The sequence below is a fragment of the Haplochromis burtoni genome, unplaced genomic scaffold (assembly GCF_018398535.1).
Source record: "Haplochromis burtoni strain Fernald_Lab_line unplaced genomic scaffold, NCSU_Asbu1 Contig_226, whole genome shotgun sequence".
Lineage (NCBI taxonomy): Eukaryota > Metazoa > Chordata > Actinopteri > Cichliformes > Cichlidae > Haplochromis > Haplochromis burtoni.
In genome coordinates, this window is record NW_024582587.1 from 170,712 (window position 1) to 191,245 (window position 20,534).

Genomic DNA, 20,534 nt, shown 5'->3' on the forward strand with positions numbered 1-20,534 from the left:
CACACACACACACACACACACACACACACACACACACACACACACACACGGTCACGTATATACTCACATGCTCACAAAGCAGGCGCCTGCTCTATTTTCTCTCTGCATTTTTCACCCATAGTCAGGAAATCAGGTAGTCTTGTATCCACTCGCTTGTAAATGAGCTATTGCTCTTTTATTGCCATTAATTTCTGATTCAACATCCTAACGGCAACACGCTGTCATCAATAGCAAACCAATACAGATTCTGTTCCCCCTCCCCCGTTTGTCTCACTTGTGTTTACCGCTGTTATCACCCTTGTCATGAAAAATGCTCTTTGCGTAAACTCCAACTCGGAGTTTTTCCACATCCCACACTGTGGGATGAGAGGAAGCTCTGTCTTTGCTTTGGAGTGATAGGGAGGGCATCTTGTCTGTGTACTCTGGTTGACCCGCACATTTCTGATGTGGGCTTGTGTTTAACCGTGAGCTCTGGCTCTCAAACCTCTTCTGACTCCGAGGTGACTCTGTTTGTGTGGACCCAACGTTCGGCTCTCCATCTTTATTTTGCCAGAGGGAAGTTCTTCCCGCTAACATTAACATTATAATAATGGCTGTTAGCTTGATGTAGACTGACACTTGAATTAAGTCATCAAAAGCAAAAAAATGTTCCCACATTTAAACAAAAAAAAACAAAAAAACAACAACAGTAAATTGGTAAGTTTTATGTGCCTTTAAAATCAGATAAATGTTATAATATCTTTTTACCTGCTGTGTGTGTGTGTGCATGTGCGCGTGTGCGCCAGAAAGAGGAGAGGCTTCAGCTCAGCCAAAAATGACTCTAAAATGCAGTTGCAAGCATCCAGAATAGGTTATTACAACCAGGTCACACACAATAAACATCAGATGCCAGATCATCCAGCCCTTATGCACACATGTGTGACTACAATAGACAACACAACACACAGTATTCTGTGAGAAAAAATAGTAAAGTTACTAGACTAGCTCAAGTCTCCTGACAGATTTATCCAGCAGCACAATGGCTCCTTTGTAACAAACACATACATTTTGCTTCACCTTATCACTTGACCCGTTGAAGGTTAGCAGTAAATTGGCGGGGATTTCTCCATCAGCCTGTTCTTGCGGCTTGTCCTCTAGCTCTCTGACGCCGTTGCCCACAAAATAAGCCCAATTCTTTTTACCCGTAGGTTGGCGCAAGGCCATAAAAACATCCCCAGAGGGGACTTAATCACATTTGACCGAGTGCATATTTGAAAAGCAGTCGCAGTTATTGTGATAGACTGTGTTAGCTCCGCGAGGTGTTATCTATGCGTACGACAAAGGCTTTTTCAGAGAGAGGTTCCAGTGAGAGGTGCCTTTGGGGTACGGGGCTCCTTCAGAAAGTGATGGGGTTTTCCTGCCAAGATGAGGAGTAGTTTAATTTGCTTCAAAGTGCCACAACTAGAGAAGGCATAGGAGTGAGAGCAGAAGAGTTTAAATCTTGTGTTACTTCTCTAGGGCCAGTGCAGATATTTATACAGTTTGGAGATGAAGCACAAGTTTGCCAAACAGGTTTGAAGGGTCTATTTTCTAATCCACTTTCCACACCCCACAACTAAAGTCCCACAAGACACTGAGTATTTTTCCTAAAACAGTTAGAGAATCCTGCTAAGCCTGTAGTCTTCCATTGCAACAGCCCTGGGCAGAGTTATTTCTGCACAAGAGAAACCAAGAGAAAGTCAGCGATGGAGGAAAAAAGGGGTGCATGGGGAGGGGGATTTGTGTTGGTTTGGAAAACCTGCGGTTGCACATGAAGACAGTTTTTAGAGAAAAGTTGTCCGGGGGCGGGGGGTTGTTAGTACGCTTTGCACTGGTAGCCTGACCGGATGTGGAGCATATGTCCCCTGTCCAGCTCCCTAAATCTCCAGTAGACCTCACATGAACTGAGCTTCTGGCAGCGCTCATCTCGGAGCCTCCGCCGCGCACTGCATCACCGCCGCGCACTGCATCACCGCCCCATTCTAGTCGCCAGCCCTCTGTGACAGACTCATGCTGACAGTGATCCAGAGGCTGAGGGGAGGGGCGCTGCAAACAAGCCCCCCCTCTGGGATTCCAGAGTTACACCATCACAGCAAACCCACCCCTGCCCCACACCCCGCCCACCACCCGCCGAATGCGGCAGGCTACCTCTAATCTGCTTCTGCAGCACTCGGTTCTTTCTCTCTGCCCCGTCTCTCATGGTCACACCCGCTGTCCAAATAATCAAACCACAGCTATGATTGCCGAACCCTCTCCGAAGCTCATCGTTTTGGTTTGTCCTATAGGCTCCAAGTGGTTTCTCCTCCTTTTCCTTTTTGTTTATTATCCTCCTTCCCTTTGTCTCCTTGGCTACTGACCGAAAATCTGCACAATTTATTTATTTTCGATTTGCTGAGGCCTGCCATGAATTCCATGTTGAGATTGACTTTCTGGATGTTGGATTCCTAATCTGACTCCAGGCTATGAATGACGAGGAAAACACATGTGGTATGTGATTCCGTGTGTGCGCAAGCGTGTTTGTGTGTTACGGCATGTAATTGATGGCATATGTAAGAAATTATCCGAGTTTTCCAAACATCTCCTGGCCAATTTGGATGGGAATATCTGCCTTTCCAGAGATTAAGCTGGTGTCAAATGTTGCCAGGGGTTGAGCTGGGGTTTCCATCTGTCACTTAATATCCAGTTCCGAGTGGGAAAATATGGTCGCGATGCCCTGTCGGGAAGCAATCGAGCCTCGAGTCTGTCAAGCGGCTTGGATAAGGTTTGTCCCGTTTCTAGGCGCTGGTACGAAGGAACAAAAGGGCACATCGGCGGAGGGTGGTGCAGGAGGGGGAAGTAGGGGGGGGGACTTCTGGGAAGAGGGAGAAAAGCAGGTCTGGGGTGGGAAATAATGGAAGCGTCTGAAACCAGGAGACCAAGCGTGAAAGAGATGAGAGAGGAAGAGAAGCCCAGATTTGGCTCAGGATCAGTCACCAGAGGAGGAGAGATTAAGGGCCCATCATTCCCAGCTGCATCATTAGGAGTTTGATGCTCTCTCTTTAGTTAGTCACCTTGCGGCGCCAAGGTTTTGAATCCACACAGGCTATTTGCGTAATTCCGGTAGATCCGTGGTGGAGGAAGGTTTGATTCTGGGAGTACAGAGGAAGGGAGGGGGGATAAAATGAGAAGCTTGCCATTGAAGTTGACAAAAAAAAAGGAAACAAAATACAAATCTGGGGGTCAGTTCCTGAATGCCTACTACAGCATGATCATGATAACCGCAACTGGCCGATATCACGATAGGTATGGTGATATGTAATCATATTGTGATGTAACTTTAGGTATAAATGTTATGCCACAAACACCATGAGTGCTAGTTTGCTAGTAGCTGGATTTTGGCATTTTCTTTGTGCTAAGGTGCTTTTAAAACCATCATAACCATAAAGTGTTTTGCATTTGGAGCACTTCATGTAACAGCTGTTTTAGACATTCAGCTGAAATAGACCTGTGATATATTTCATTTTGTCACTTGGGATGGAAGCAAACACATAAGCTAAACTGAAATTACCTTGTTAGTGTTTTTTTCCCTTCTCATCTTAGAGGTTGTGAAATCACTTCATAAACATGATATCTAAGCTCTTTCTTTTAAGGGACAAAACAGCAAGGGACCCCTAGGTTTACATCTTTGCCACATTTTAGACCACTGATGAATTTGCTGCCATCAAAGCAGTTTTACATCTACAATTCACAAATGCACACACGGATACTTGCAGCGCCAGGTCAGATAGACTTCTCAGTTATTCCAGAGAGCTTGGACCTGTGCCCTGGCTGTAACTGAGATGAGGCTTGGCTGAGTCGTCCTTGGATGTGACTGAATGCCCCTTTTATTCTGTTGTTGTTTTGGGTTTTGTTTTGTTTTTTACACTTTTTATCATGCTGTTTTGGGCCTTTACCACACATTGTCAGCTTGTCCAGTTCCCCTTCCTTTACTTGACTTCCCTTCTGCCTCCGCTTCATCCCACAAACAAGCCTTCTTTTGGTTGGATGTTTGGATCACACAACCACATTTGCTTTTTCACCCCAGCGCACTCGCGTCTCTCATGCTCCTTCTTTCTCCCTCCCTCTCGTTTGAACTTTTACCATTTGAGTGTTTTGACTTGAAGAACTGCAGTGAGGGCAGGTGGTGGAAACAGAAGGGGTTGATGGGAAATTGGCAGACCCAAGGTTAAACAGGCGATCTTTGGTAAAGGATTAATTGTGTAAGAGCCATGTAATGATTGCTGGCGTGTCTCTGGAATGAAATCCTGTTAGTCACTCTGCAGGGGTCAGGCTAAAACTGTGCATGTCTTGCACTTGTGTGTGTGTGTTTGTGCATCAGGAAGGTGACTCTGATCACACCCGCATGCATGGCCAGGTGGCGACCTGACAGGTTTTGTTGTCTTAGAGGGAAAGATCCACAGCCTCCCTCCCACAGTGTTTAAATTAAGACATGCACATCTAATTTCTGCTTTAGTGGGGGAGTGAGTGGGAAGTGTGTATACCTCATATATACCTTGCAGTAATTGTCTCTTTTGACATTAGATTCATTTTACAAGCTAATTATATTTAACTGGTAACACTTAAATATATTTAACACTTGAAATCTGATGTTTGCAATCCAGATAGCAACCCTGATCACTACAGTATTTTCGTTTTTTTACCGGTGTATTTCAAACCAGCAGAATTGAAGCAAATTGCAGACACTTCTGTAGATCTGTAATGATTCTTTGATCAAATAGTTCCCGATGTAAATAGTTAAGTTGCAGCTTTGGACTCTTTCATGTAAGATGAATATGTTAAGATGAACTGTGTTGATTTGCAACGTCAAGGTTCAGACCTCTGCAGTTCTCACAAGAAAGCACCAAGCTCAACTCAAAGCAAAGTTTGGGAAATTGGAGATAAGGAGGGCAGATCAAGGGAAGCTTAGATCTACAAGTGGATGATGGGGTGGAGGTGGAGCTCGTGGCGGGGCTGGGAAGTGCTGGGAGTGTACAGCAGAGGTGGCAGCAGCAGCAGGAATCTCATCAGCTCTCAGGCATCACAGACTAGAGCTAGCATTGTGCTGGATTACGCTTGCTTTAGGATGCACATGCTGGCAGCTGTGTACACAAAGGACGAGTACTTGTTCTTGTAGTGTTTCCTAGTCTGTTTGGAGGACACACGCGTAGTTGCTGTCCTTGCAGCGTGGCCAAAGGGGGGAAACAGTGTGTGAAGTAAAGTGATGGCTGAGTATCATCAATATGACATCAATAAACTGAATGAACAACTTTCACTGCACACCTTGAGCAACGTCTTCAGAAAAGACTAAATCCAGGTGAAGTTTCCTTGTTGTGATTCTGTCCTGATTGAAGGAGAGCCTCTTATCTTGGTTCACTCCCTCATTTTACTCTATCTCTCCGTCCTTAGACAGCACTGAGCAGCTTATTGAACACAGATGATGAATGGGTGTGGATTGATGGCAGATAGCAGGCTGCTGCTAATTGACACCGTTGTATCGCTTAATCTCCCGCCTTAGCATTCCTACTTCTCCTTTTCTTTCCTTTTTTAGCACAGCAATCCATTATGGTTTAGATTAGTTGCTTTTTAGGTGTTGTGTGTCCCTGTGTAATCTATTGTAAAGAAATATTCTTCAGAGGCTGCTCAAGGGCTCTTGGTTATTTTATTTTACTTTTTTGGAGCATCGATTTTTTTGTGGACATTGTCGAGATATGGAGACCTTAAGGTTTGTTCTCTGCCCGATCTACATAAAGGTTTAATGTGTAAAAAATGTCAAACATTTTTAGTTAGCTAAAGATAATCTAAAATGTACATTACAGTAGAAGCACACTCTAAGCACTTCTGATGGAGTTAGCCGGTGTTATAGTCTTTTTGGTCTCTGTACTGCTTGGAAAGATGAGGCTTCATTATTCACCAAGTCCTCAGCCACACTGGACTGAGTAAAGTGCAGGTTGTACAAATCCTTGGGCCCTCTTGTGAGCCGAATCCCTGTCCGTTTGATGCTTCAGCTTCTCTGCTACCATCGGCTGAACAGAAGTGATTTAACTAGCAAATCTCTTGCAAGCTCTTTTCTCCTCATCAGAGGAGGTTCGAGCTTTTGGCAAGGCTATATTTTAGGCAAGAAGACAAAACACCTTTATTTTTTTGCCTTCTTTTCTTGGGCACAGGAACTCCAGGGCGTGCTGTACTTCTCTGGCTAAATCCAGTCCTTAACAGACAGGCTTTGCTGGGTTTATGAAAGGGTGTGTTTTGTTTTCTCAATGAGGCACTCTTAATTTCTTTATCTTTGTTTTTCAGGTTTGACTCTTGCTGACACACACATACACACACCAGCATAGTCGTACTAGTGGGAACGTTTTCATAATGATACCCTGCTCCAGGGACTTTTATTCGAGCTTAAAGTGTCGTCTTCCTTTGTTACTTCTCATGCTGCATTTTGGGATCATTCGATTTAGTAGCTCTCCTGTTTAACGTCGGACGTTCTACTCACCCAGTACACAACCTCAAACGTCTTCCTCCTTCCTTATCACGTTTTTCCTCATAACCCTCTGACACTTTATCATTCCCCTCTCTCCAGTCAACCATTAGCTTAACTGTGCTCTACTTCACCCTTCCTTGGCTGAAGGGTAGGGCTGGGCAATACGGCCTAAAATCCATATCGCAATATAATTTGAAGCACGTGCGGTAACGATATATATCGCGATATATTCTTTTCTTCTGTACAACGTATTTTCCACACTATAAGGCACACTTAAAATCCTTTAATTTTCTCAAAAATCTAGAGTGTGCCTTATGTATGAATTCTGGTCCCAGGTCCCAAAGTCAAACGAACACTAAGAGTTAAAAACGGTCTAAATTCTTTCATCTTTAATAAAATCATCAGCGTTGCTGCTTTACCAGGTGTAACAATTAAGTTTAACATCCATGCATCCATGAAAACAGAAGTTATTAAATTTAACGGAGTTACAAGTTAACAGGAAGTTAGCTCGCTAGTTTCCACCTAAACATGACATACCATGTTCTGACTGAGAGATTTTTGAAACTAATTCAAACGTACAGCTCTGCTACCACTTCCAACATAAATGAAGACAGGAAACTAAACAGCAGTGACGTTTGCAGGGTTACTGAAGTTGGACTACCTGGTATATAATGTTGTGCTACGTGATTGCTAGCGACACAGCTATGTTAGCATAACATTAGCACAGTGAAGCTGGAGGATGAACGCCAACTTTTTTCCACTCGATAAAAGTTAACGTGAGGGATTCTGGTGGTCAGGGACAAATGCAGTCGCATAGCAGGATGCTGTACACGGGCCAAACTTCAGTCAGGAGAACAACTAAGATTATTCATCCACAATACCAGGTTAGTTATTAATATACTTCAACAACATGGGAATAGAGCAGCTGCCAGAGAATTCAACATTAATGAATCAATGGTACGGAAGTGGAGGAAGTGCAGTTTTTGGCTTTCCCCATATTTCAAAAGTGCTTCATCTCTTTGCTATGACTGTCGTCCAGCATAATTTGCAGATGATAATGGTTGTAGCCGCTGCGATGCTTTCGATCAAAACAGGTGCAGCTTGATGACATCATCAACATTCGCTATCGCTATAGAGCGGTATAGTCAAAATCTCTATCGTTGGCCAAATTTATATTGTTTCTATCGTATATCGTTTATATCGCCCACCCCTACTGAAGGGTATGCTTTCCTGAGGCTCCTTGACTTGGAATCAGCCTCACCTTTCCCCGGGGCCCTCAGAAAGCCTGACTGTGGCCAGACAGCTTTTAATAATTTATTTAGGGGCAGTAATGTCGAGTTCGACGCCACGCTTTAATTTATTGTATGCAGAGTGCGGGAGAAGTGAGCGAGCAACCTTGCATTAAGCTTGGATCAAGAAGCCAGTTTGTCAGCGAGCCCCTAAGGATCCCCCCGCGCTCTCCTTTCTGTCCAGTGCTCTAACAGTGTTTAAACAACTGCAGGATGGTGCTGCTTTTATTACATATTCCTGCTGTGACAGCACCTACTGTGGGTTCATCCATTGAGCCTTCAAAGAGCTAAACATCATAGGAATGCAGTTAACTTGTCCAGATTAACAGGGAGATGAAGCGGTGGAACAGGGGTAACTTCCATACAGTACTCTTGTCCTCAAAAGATAAATCAAAACCATTCATGCTGCGCCACATCCCCATAGGTTTCCGTCTTTGATGATCTTAACTGAATGACTAATTAAGTGCTGTCTTTATTTTATGAATATATAATATTATTTTCTTTATGGAGTGTTAATAAAGAGACCAATGAGCTAAGGACAGATATCTTTTATCAGAAGTGGAAGCCGGTGACTGGCACAGGATCCACAAAAGGCTGTGCATGTTCCACTGGACCTTGAATCTTCAGCAAATGATGCAGTTCTGCAAACAAAGCTTTATTTTATTACGACTGGAAGACATTGCATATTTTAAATGAGTTGTGTACACACTTGGAGAGTCTTCAAATAACTTATTTTCCATTCTGTTTTTAGCGCTGGGCACTGAGTCAGGAGGGTAATTTGCATATATAATTAAACAGAACAAGGATGCTGATTGGATGCAACTAATCAGTACTGACCTTTTTCAGAATACCATTAGAACACTGTTCCCAGCAAAGCTGAACTTTATAGCCTGAGGTCAGTTGTTTAAAAAATGTCTTTTCTTCAGCTCACAATGATTTTGTGTAAATAAATGTGTCTCTTTCTATGCAGCTGATAGCCTTCCCAGTCATTAACCCCAATAATGGGGCTTGGGAACCATTTTCCAAGTGTAATGATCTAACTCGGCTCAGTTCAGAGTGCTAATTGACTCTAAGTTACTGAATAGAGTGGGGCAGGTAAATGAAGGAAGCAGTTTTTATTTTTAGTGAGCTGCTGAAGGAGGTGATGCGTACCGAGACTGAGAGCCCAGGTCTTTTTTCCCATCAGGGACCTGGAGGCTGGAGGGTTGCAGAATTAGGGGAGAGGATCCTAGACGAAAAAAGTGCAAACTTTTTGACTGATCAGCAAGAGGGAGGAGCAGATCGATGAAGGGCGTGTGGGGCTTTGAAGCCTGAGAGAACTTGTCCAATCAATGGAGTGTTTGCTTATTAGTGTCTTCAAAGATGTGAAGAAAACAAGCTGTATTCCTCCACAAAGTGTCACTTAGTCTTTCAACACAAGACAACAGGGAATAACACAAAAACCTTTCCTCTTGCTCGCCTGTTGGCCTTCGCTTCATTTCTCCTGTGAGCTTTGTGTAATTGGGCAGACAGAAATAGTCATCATTACAGCATGTGAATGAATTTGCAAATAGATTACAAGAACTTGGAAGGATGTCACTGTTATTTAAATTTGTCTTTAAGAGAAAGACTGAGGGGTTCAAAAAAAGTAAGAAATATTTTCTGAATGGAAATATTTGCATTTTTTTTATGTATTTATTTATTTTTTACAGAATTTGTAAATACACTTCATCAGGGTCAAAGAGAACAGGAAGTGCACACATTATTGTGGCATTTCTAACACCCTGAACAAAGTCCTTATGACCAGTACAAGCAGACTTCCTTTTTCCTCCGACATAAGAAACACTCTTTCTCCCACTACACCGTCCAACTGCAAGCCTTTCCCTCTCCGCCCTCTCTATTACTTTCGATTTCCTCTCCCTCTCTTGGCTCCGTGCTGTTTTGGTTATCAGTGATTGCTTCAAATGCCTCCCTTTCCCTCTCCACCCTGAGAGCTGTAATTTTGTCACACTCCAGCGCAGCAGCAGGCCATGACAGGGCGTTGCACCTCCGACCGTTGACTTTGTATCATTTTCCATCAGCAGGAAATGCAGCACCTGACCTTGTTTCTTTGAACAAGGTCAGGTGGGTTATGCGGAACTCCATATTCACTGTCACCTGTAGCCTATAGACATGTTTTTTTTTTCTTTTTGAAATCCACGGCCTTTCAATGAAATATGAATAAAAATGGTCCTTCTGAATTTTCTTGCCTTGAAAGAAGCTTTAACTTGGCTTTAAGTATCAAGAGGTGAGGAGCTTGTTGCCTATCCTGCATTGCAGTGTTGTTATCCTAATATCAATGCTAAGTTATTAAACCTCCACGCTTTGTTAGCTCTTGTTCTTACAACCAGTGCACTATAGCTGGTGCATGTGTAACGCGGTTAAAGGACCAGGGCGCCTGACTGCAGCCTCATAGACAATGAGCTATCAGAATAGGTTTCGACTATGGAGCCTGAGGGTGTGAATAAAACACAGGAAATCAAAGTTGAGCTCAAAATATATATATTATATTTGTTATGAGCAATATATAGACAGATGTACAAAAAATAAATAAATATGCATATATATCACAACCAAAAATAATGTTGACAGTACAAAACAGCTTATTGGGTTCCAAAAGGAGGTGGAATGAGGTGTAGTCCAGTATGTGATTTATTTTAGTTCCATGGACCTGTGATAGGTCATGTGTCAACAGTTTGATTCAGTCCATAGGTTCATAATCCTACCGCAACGTAGCGGTGGTCGGGTGGCTTGCCATCTCGCGCTGATCGCGGGAGAAAAAAAAACCTGACCTAAACAAGGTCAAAAACATAAATTATCATTCACAGAAGAAAACGAAACAGCATTCTACTGCTGTGACAAAACAAATACATGAATCCATAAATAACAAAGTCAAGTAATCAATGCTACGTTTCATACAACAATCAATAAACCATCATCTCTTATAATGAATTTCATTCTAAATACTATTATAGAAAAACATTCTCATGGGTCCCATCAAAGTATATCAGCGTTAAAGCTAATAAATATTATCCAAAGTTAATCAAAATATATTCACAAAACTCATTTAATCACAGGTGTTGCGCAACAGATTCAATAAGCTCAATGGAATTTAACTCAATGCAAAATCTCATAGGCCGTTTTGGCATTTCATCAGAAAAGTAACAAAAAACATCCAAAACGGACAAAACTACAAAAATCAAATCACTCGTTCAACTCTAGATACATTAAGTCAACATTCGTCCATAACGGAATAAACAAAAACAACAATATTCAATAAATAAAACTAGTAATTGCACTTCCTGTCGCTAGCCTAGCTTTAGCTTACTGGCGTTTTAGGATGTGCGATCGCGGCTCCGCATTGTCAGTAATTGTGACAAAACAAACAAATAACTCTCCGTTGAGTCGATTGTGAGGTAGTGTAAAGATGAATGAATCGGCCGGGTTATTGCACGCTGTCAACTGGCCTGTAGTGCAAAATTTGTCGATATCTGACAAGTACGCCAACCACAGGGACAACAGCAGCCAGAGGAGCAGGGACATGCAGCTGATTGACCCGGAACTTATACAGGATTCATTCCCGCCACAATAAAGGGACTGGCGGAAGTGGGGTCAGAAGTTACCGTGGTTACACATGGTATCATAAGCATATGGTTTTTGAGCTGCCTGTCTTTTTTTTATATTCTGCTCCATGGAGCCAGACTTTTATTAAAGTTTTCAGAGTGGTCTTGACCAATATTTCCTCAGGCTTTCTGAAGGTTTTTAACGTTTTCCTTTGGCTGCTTATTTCACTAATTTTCAGTCTTGTTCTTGTTCTTGTACCTGACCGTTTTCAGAGGATTTGTTTGTTTGTCAAGCCAATTAACACTGATCAGTGAATCATTCAAGCATCATCATTCTGCCTAACTCAAGCGATGACTCAGTATTGTGTTTACGCATAACAGACAACTTGGCAAAGAACACTAAATTGTGTCTTTAGGCACTTTGTTACTAGCAGCCTGTTGCAAAAACAGATCATTTGATCATAGTTGAATCTACGAAAATGCCAAAGATAACACAGTTAGACAGGAATAAAATTATATTTTTGTACCAACAAGGTGATTCCCAAAGAGCCGTTATTACTCAGCATGGTGTACAGGACTAAAGGGGAAGTGGCAGCAAAATGAACAGCAGCATATTATGTGAACTCTCAGCAAAGGTCTATCGTTTCCCCTTTTTTCCTGTCTAGAACATCACGTTTATTTAAAGACCTATGGGAAAATAAAGAGCAAAGATAGTAAAGACCACAGAAAAGGAAAGAAATGGAGAAAGAAGTAAAGATAACGCACATGCCACAATGGTGTTCGCTGTTAACTGACTTTGGGACGCAGTCCTGAAGAAACAACTTATGTTAGGACAATAACGTGGAAACCCAACTGAGTCCTTGAAGAACTTTATTAAGACCAAACTTTTGCTCTCGGACATCGACCTGGGGATACAAGACTGCTGCAAGATTTTTCTTTTGACCATGGCTACCCAAAGTTATCCAAAAAAGAAGGGAATATGCTCCACTGCGTAAACTGTGCAAGACACGAGCCCCAGCAAGGTTTCGGGTCTATGTTGACAATCCCATTACATATAACAGAGCAACAACAAAGGAGGATTAAAGGCCAAAAATTAAGGGCCATTCGTGAGTAAACAACTTATGGAAAAGTTACGGAGTAGAGACACAAGTAACTGTTTATCAGGACAATTTAGAATCAGAAATGCCGCTCTCCAAATCACTAGGTCACACTTGGGAAGACATTTTGATAATAAATGTGGTTTAATCTAAGTATAATATGGAGCAACTTGAGAGTAGGGAAGCACACACGCAGAACCAGAGAGGATCTCTGTGCTCCCAGGAGGGGCCCTTCATTTGGAGGATTCCCTTCCCTGTTCAGAACTTCACTTTTGTAGTTTATACTATACATGTTTGCTTAGGGGAATATGACATAATTCCAGGAATATAATATAATATAGTAAAATTAAATGTTAAAGCCCTGCAAAGCCCAATCAAAAGGAAAAAAATTGCAACCAAGATGAAAATGGAAAATCAAGTCATAATATTCTGGTAAGGGATGCGTATAAATAACATGGAACATTAAACAGTTAAACAACTGGGTTTTAGATATACATATTACTCATCATACAAACCAGGACATGCAAGAGGTGTCGCAATATTAATCTCTAATAAAAAAAACCTTTCAACTAATTAGACAAAGAGGGGCTATATATCCTAGTAACTGGACTCAATGACCATAAACCATGTTTACAGACCACTAGGTAACGACCAAATGCTAATTAAGAAAATATTTAACATGATTACTGAAGAGACCAGAGGTACCCTTATGTATGGCAGAGACTGGAACATACAGCTGCAGCCCTCTCTTGACTCTACTAATACAACTAAAAGAATGAATCTGAAGACATGTACAGTGAAGAAGGGTTATAAGGTTCCCAAAACATTATCTGAGATCTATGATATAAATGATTTACTGATTATAAGGAAGGTATACATAGATGGAATTTGTTATGCAAGTCAAGTGGTAGTAGAGTTGACATAAACAACTCGGTCAGTCCTGGTTGAAACACCAATGAAACTATTTAATATGTGGAGAGAATGCTCTCAGGATTCATGTGGAAGCCCAGAGTGAGATGCACAACACTACAGCTTCCTGCAAAGTCATTTTAAAGCTGCAGAATTGAGATATTTAATCTACTGGTGCAACCCTTCCTACAAAGCAAAATAGTAAGGTGGACATGACTCAAATAGATTTACCATTTCAAACAATAATCGGAGACAGAAAATCACATTTAGAACTGAAAGAAAACTGGGACAAGAACACCCCTAAATATCTGGTTTGAAGAATATGAATAACTAAAATTAGGAAATCCGATGAAACAGCTACGGTGGGTAGCATATGATAAAGAATTTGCTCCAGCCCAGCAAGATAATCGCTTTAAACGATGGTCAGCCAGAGGTGTTTGGACATCAGATGCAGGGGAAATGCACAGTTTTGAAAGACTTAAGGGCAAACATGATTGGAAAGGCAAGACTACTTCCGATATTGGGGGTTAGATCCTATTTTAACAGTAACATGAAACCTAGGGATGAAAGTAATACTGGCCTAATCATCCTACTAACTGATGCGTACAAATCTAAGATTACACAACTGAATAGATCTAGTTCAGGTCACGGGAGGGAATTTGCATTGGAAAAATATGATTCGATTTTTCTTACTACTCAGAAACTAAAATGAAAGCAGAAGGTCCAATGTAAACGTGGACGTTGTTGGAGACAGTGTGGAGAACTGGTAGCTGATCACTTTCACATCTTCTGGGGTTGCCCAGCTATTCAACCATATTGGAGTGAAATTGTAGAAGTAATTACCCAGGGAGCTGGTAAGAAAGCAGTTACCAGGAAATGGCTAATGAAAGAACTCCCAGTAAAGACAGAATGGAAAGAAAAAGTACAGGAAATATATAAAATGGAGAATTCACTTTTTCTGAGTGTAGAATGGATCAGTTCAGTAAATACAGGAGGTAATGGGAAAGCTATATTGTAGTTAATATGTGGAATAAGGTATTTTGACAGAAAACCTGAAGTAGATATGTATTTGCTTGTTGTTAAACCCTTTTATTGTCAATGAATGATGTAATGATGCCTTGCAAAGCTCCTTTTCATCTGATCCATCTACTGTTCACTGAAGCCTCATCTGAAACTCAGTTAAAGGGAAACAGGAAGTAAAGACCGAGGTACATCAAATTATATAATAACTAGACTGAAAATTAGTGGCATCAGGTATTTTGTAGTGTTAAATCCAAATTTGAAATTTCTGATTCAAATCAATGTCACTATGAATTGGGGAGATCAGGAGAGAGGTTTAACAGTGGTGTCTTTTGCCATTAATAAAACATGGTAGAGGCTCTGTCGTGGTTTCATGCTGTAGTTCTGTGAGTGGCTGTGGGGATCCTGTCAGAAGTGATGGAAATATGAATGTAGAAAAGTACCATCAGATTTTAAATCGTCATTGGCCTCCTCAGAGACCAGACCTCAGCATTGATGAAGCAGTGTGAGATTATCTTGACCGGGATCAGAGCTCAAGGTAGAAACAAGAAGCCTAGAGAAATATTCCTGAAGACTACTTAAAGAAATGATAAGAAAGCGTGTCTAAAAGAGTTCAATCTGTGTTGAAGAGCAAAGCTGGTCACTCCAAATATTGATTTTAAACCTGTTAGAACTGTATTAACTCTGCTTTTTCTTTTTTTTTCTTTTTTACTGTATTTCAATTTAAGTTTTCCACATTTGAAGAAATAGTTTCACCCATTTTCCTAGCAAAATATAAAGAACCAAGGAATGGCTCAAGGCTTTTGCAGAGCACTGTGACAGAGAGAGTTGGGAGAGAGGGAAAGAGTTGTCAACAGTTTTTCAGTCGAATGAAGACACCTGGCCACAGTTTAAGTCACAAACTTACCTGCCACAAGCAAGACGTGTGGAATACCTCCAATCTGCTGACAAGTTGTTGTTATCTTCCTCCGTGCTATGTTAGGTTTTGTTCTAACAATCACTGCGCTGCTGCTGACACGTGGCATAGTAAACACAGAGCAAGACCGAATCCAATCGATTGGCCCATTGTCATCGATGTCCAGTCTAGCTTTCTGAGTCACTGTCCAACCACTATCCAATTCAATTACTGAATCAGTGCATGTCTGATGTTCCCTATCCTAAATCTGCTGCTGTTACAGTGACAATAACGTGAACATTTCAAATTCAGCTACGTCCTTTTTTGAGTGAACCAGTTGTGCATTTGTGTTTTTAAAGTGCTTTTTTAAATCTTTGACAGTGTATGTACATTTCCATGACCTATACACAAGCAGGGACAGACTGAATACGTTTGACACACTGAGTCACTGTCGTTGTGAAAACGGCAGTATGTTATTTTTAATTATATCCATACAATACAGTTACATTTTCATATTTCAGTCATTTTCATGAATATTTTCTGCAGCCCTTTTTTTTCATACCGCATCGTGTTTGGAAATCGTAAACACTTATTATTCATATCCGTGTATTTTAAAGCGGTTATTTTCTACACATTATTATTCACGCCATGCGCTTCACACTTTCCATCTACTTGATGTTCGAGTGTTGCATTGCAAATTGCAGGTGGCATTATATTTAATACACTTCATTTGCAATGTTCTTATTTATGCTCTGCTTCTCTCTGCTGGATTCTAATGTCATTTGTTGCTGCTGTGGCCCAATTAAAGTTTCATCTTGTCGTATGTCTAATGGATGATTACCTGGATGCTGTTCTGTTTTTCTCCACTCTATCTTAACAGCTGATTTTTATTTTATTTTTTTAAATCTGTCGGTTATTTCAGTTCAGTTTTTCTCAGATTCTCTTTTTTACTTCTCTCTGCACAGGAGCAGAGCCCCAGTAACGCCACATCCCTGGCCATGATGCAAGAGCCGCAGGAGGTGGTGGAGGAGACGGTCACCATTGAAGAAGACCCCGGCACCCCCACCTCCCACGTCTCAGTGGTCACCTCTGATGATGGAACCACACGGCGCACAGAAACCAAGGTAAGACGCAAAGCTGCACACACAGCATGGTCACAGTGCATAGGCAGGGGCTGATGCTGATCCTAAAAAAAAAAAAAAATAGTGATGACATGATTAAAAAGAAAGGTCAGTTATACAGGGGGGCAAATTATTTGATACGCTGTTGAACTGGTGCATTTCTAGCATTTAAATGGAGCAAATTTCTGTTCATTTCTTTGCAAGTGACCAAACTTATAAATTCAGCAGGGGATCAAATCATTTTTGTCCCCCACAGATATATTAACTTAAAGGAGTGATCCAGTTAAAATTTGAAACTTTAAAATGTTTTCTAAAATAAAGCTGTGCATAACACTGGTAAGCCATACTTTTTCTGCGTACTATCACACGAGTAGGACTCTTCAAAGCAGCGGCATTGTTTTGGCACATTGATCCCAATAACCTCATAGTAGCAAAACTCCCCAAAGTCCCTTTGATCCATTTCAGTATTGCTCAAATTATGCTTATGGATTACTGCTTGGTACCGTATCTCCACTCCCAGACTTCCATTCTTAAGAACTATAAATCCCATAATCCTACAGCCCAAAGTGGTTTCATCTCCTTCTCATGGCTTTATTTTCTTCATTTTCTTTCTTTTATTTGTTATTGTTATTATTATTATTATTATGAGCAAATTCCCCTGATGTTCTATCAGTTTTGTGCTCCTCAAAAGCTCCTTTGTTGATTCGTCCTTTACTGTGTTCTTTTGTTTTTCTGTAAGGGTATATCAGCTAACGTGAAGGTGAGTTGACTTTTGTACCAGTATAGCTTTTCCCATCACGCCGCCATTATTTGTGTGCCCATACAGGCTATAGCAGCAGCGTGCAACACAACTCTGCATCATCACAAGCTAAAAGCGACCTCTCACTTAAGCCACTGCTTGCTGCTTCCACCTCGGTTGATCTGTCCCTAGCAATACTCTCTTTTGCATAGTTTTTCTCTGTCTTTGTTTTATGTAGTGTCTCAGTATTCCTTGGTGGAATCATAAATTATAAGAAAGTCTATAATTTATAACTTTGATATACAGCTGCAAGCAAAAGCTTGACAGTCTGTGGCCTTAGCAGTAAATATGGAGGCGACATTAGAATCAGACTCTTTGAATCAGTGAGTTTGGAAAAAGGATCAATCAAAGTCGGACCTTCACAATAACGTCTGAGAAAGCAAATAATGGCACAAACACATCAGATTAGTGGGTCCTGCACAAAAACAGCAACTCATTATGCGTTCTCTCTAAAGAGTTTTGACTAATGCAGTCCATTTTCCTTAATAAATAAATGTCCAAGTCTAGTTTTTATCTATATCTAATTTTAGGACTTTTGTGAAAATCTAATGACGTTTTAGGTGATATTTATCAAGAAACACAGTGAAGTGTTCACAAACATTTTCCTGAAACTGTACGCTTTAAATTATAAGGTTGGGGAATTTTAATATCAGTGAAATTGTTTTAGGTTTCTTGAAATCAAAGTAAATTTGGTGTTTGTTTAACATGTAAACCAGGACAAAATCATTTGCTACCTTGCTGAAGATCTCAGAGCTGTGAAACCTTTTCAGGCGGTATCATTATTCTGCTAAAGCCTGAATTCATTGTTGTATTGGATTTGACCAAACAGCATCATCAGAATAATGCTGGGATTGAAAATTCAGTTTTTGCTTCTACATTTTAAGGCGTTCAGAGATAGGGTTGTATTGCAAAATCTTTGCGGGGGGATTCAGATATACGCCTTTGTGGCTACAGTCAGCTGCTGTAGCTGGAGGCTTCCAGAGCAGTGGTGAGGAGCTGTGTGGAGCTCTTACTCCTGTGACTGTGAAACTGTAATTAAAAAGCCTGGTCTAATCCCTCATCAGGGAGGACCCGTTGCCCTCCAGCCTGTTTACTGCTAGGGAATTGGCCACACAAACTCTCTCGCACGCTTTTATGCATTACAGCGCAAGACTTGTTAGGAGTAACACACACAAAACGCACGCAGTAAAACATCACACTAATCAAGGACGGGGAAAGAACGAGGTTAGTTTTAAGGGCCTGCCACCCTGCTGAGAGGTGGGGTTGCCTGTTTTCTGGAAGTCACTTTGAAGGGGAATGTAGATTAAGCAGATTGCTCAGGGTGAACTTGTGGAAGGTTGTAGGTCTGTGGTGGTAAACAGATCCAGACCCAGATGAGAATTTACAAAGAGAATTTTGTCCTGCTCGCTTTCCTTGTCTGTCTTTTTCCTCAACTCCTCTCCTGTCTTTGACTCCCTTTTCTGAAGTGTTCCTTTACCCTATCCCTCTTTCCATTTCTCCCAGCAAATCAGTTGTATTTATGTGCATACGTGCTCTTTTAACCCAAAGGTTTGCCATGCTTTCTAATGCTAACACACTCCTTTCCCTTTATGGTTATCCCCCACCTGACCGTTTGAAGTTGAAGCACTGGAGCTTCTCCTACATTGCTGATTTGCAGGCAAAAAAAGAAAAAAGTTTGTTCAGTTGTAAATATTTTTCTTTTAATTCAGTATTCGGGAAAATTACTTGGTTGAATAATGGGAAAGGAAGAGAAAAGTTTTCCCCCCTGATTGTCCATTGGGAAAAAATAAAAACAGATGGGACTTGTGTTGTAGAACTGTGTGGTTGTGCAAAGAGACCGGTAAATCTCAGGTGACAAATGGAGTTAATCTTGGAAATTTCTCATTTAAGGCTGCAAAACAGCACTGAATAACCTTTCATTGGCAGATTAACTGCTGGTTCTGTTTATGCGCTCAATCAGGTCAACTCAAAAGTGAACTGGCCCGGACCCTGAACGTGCGTATGAGTTAGAACACATATACATGCCCAATTAGATCCACATTCTACCTCCTGCCCTACAATGCCATGCTTTTTTTTTCTTTTTTCTTGGCTGCCTCCCAGCCCTCTTTTCCTGCTGGCAGACACTCTGAATAAAACACCGGTCATTTCAGTGCTAAAGTACAGTTGGACCAATAAAAGCAGCCTTCTTTCTCATTGGTCTGGATGTGAGCTAGTGTGTGTGTGTGGATGCAGACCACCAAACCAATAGCATTTTCATCGCCCATCATGCACTGGCAAGTCAAACTGAAGCAGCAACTGGTTATTATCTTCCGGAGGGGAAAAAAAGGCCTAATGGTGATTTATTCATGTCTGGCTGTTATTAAAAAAAGAAATTGTCTTTGATGAAGATAGACTGCACACTCATCAAGCTAGGCAGTTACTAGAGCAGAGTAAGAACGCTTTTCTCTCAAGATGCAGACAACTGCTGTAGCCATGTGACATGGTTTATAAGTATGGCCGAGCCCGGCACATAATTAGCTTTGAAATCTGACAAGAGTCTTAATTTTCTTTATCCTCCTAAAAGTTGATGATACACTGCAACAGTGGTGTCAGATATATTGTGAGCCCCTTTTTAAAACTGGCTTCAGTGGAATGATTGCTAACGAAGCAGCTAATCAAAGGAAAATTGCCACCTTGGGACGTTCTTGAAATCGACACAGTTGTCAATAGCTCCGTGTCTGACACCCACAGGAAAAATGATTTGACTGGTGCTTCGGATACAATGTATTCAAAATTGCTGAATGGGTTTCTCAAGTCTTTGTCTATTCTCACTGCAGGAGGCTAATGAGAGATAGCAGGCTAACTCTGCGTGGGGCTACAGAAGTTGAAGCTTCCTGACAAATGCTGGATTCAGAGGAATAATTAACAATCGTGACAAAACTGAATAATAACGTCTGAGTCACGATTTCAACAGGCCTAGTGTTAAAGCCCACTTTCCCCCAAACATTTTATGCGACCATAAAATGCATGGAAAAGCAGCATGTAGCCACTGTGACGTCATCAATCGTTTAGGGAAGTTCCCTGGTGCTGAGCCATTTAACGATTGCCACCTCAGTATTTTGAAACTAGAGACAACAAGCGAGAAACTGATCTGGCTGAGAAACTGAGGGACACCACACGCTCGTATGCTCTAAAAGCCTGTTTTATCCTCCTCCTTGGCTCTAACTGGAACCATAGCTTACAGAATGAACATGATTTTGCGTTTATGAAGACTTGAAACTAGCCATTAAGACCATAACCTCAAATAAATCAAGTGAGAGGTTCCCCCCCCCC

General features: G+C 41.3%; 1 protein-coding gene across 15 annotated transcripts in view; it reads left to right on the plus strand.

Annotated features, from left to right (window-relative positions):
* Positions 1–20,534, plus strand: part of arvcfb (ARVCF delta catenin family member b) — a 250,929-nt gene that overhangs the window by 147,622 nt on the left and 82,773 nt on the right. For 12 of the 15 annotated variants that reach the window (XM_005936879.3, XM_005936880.3, XM_005936884.3 and 9 more), the window contains 2 exons: positions 16,268–16,426; positions 17,163–17,183. In XM_005936879.3, the coding sequence (XP_005936941.1) occupies positions 16,268–16,426; positions 17,163–17,183 (180 nt within the window). Of the gene's footprint in view, positions 1–16,267; positions 16,427–17,162; positions 17,184–20,534 lie in introns of those variants that run through there. The other 3 variants (XM_005936883.3, XM_005936886.3, XM_042226748.1) reach the window with 2 other exon arrangements.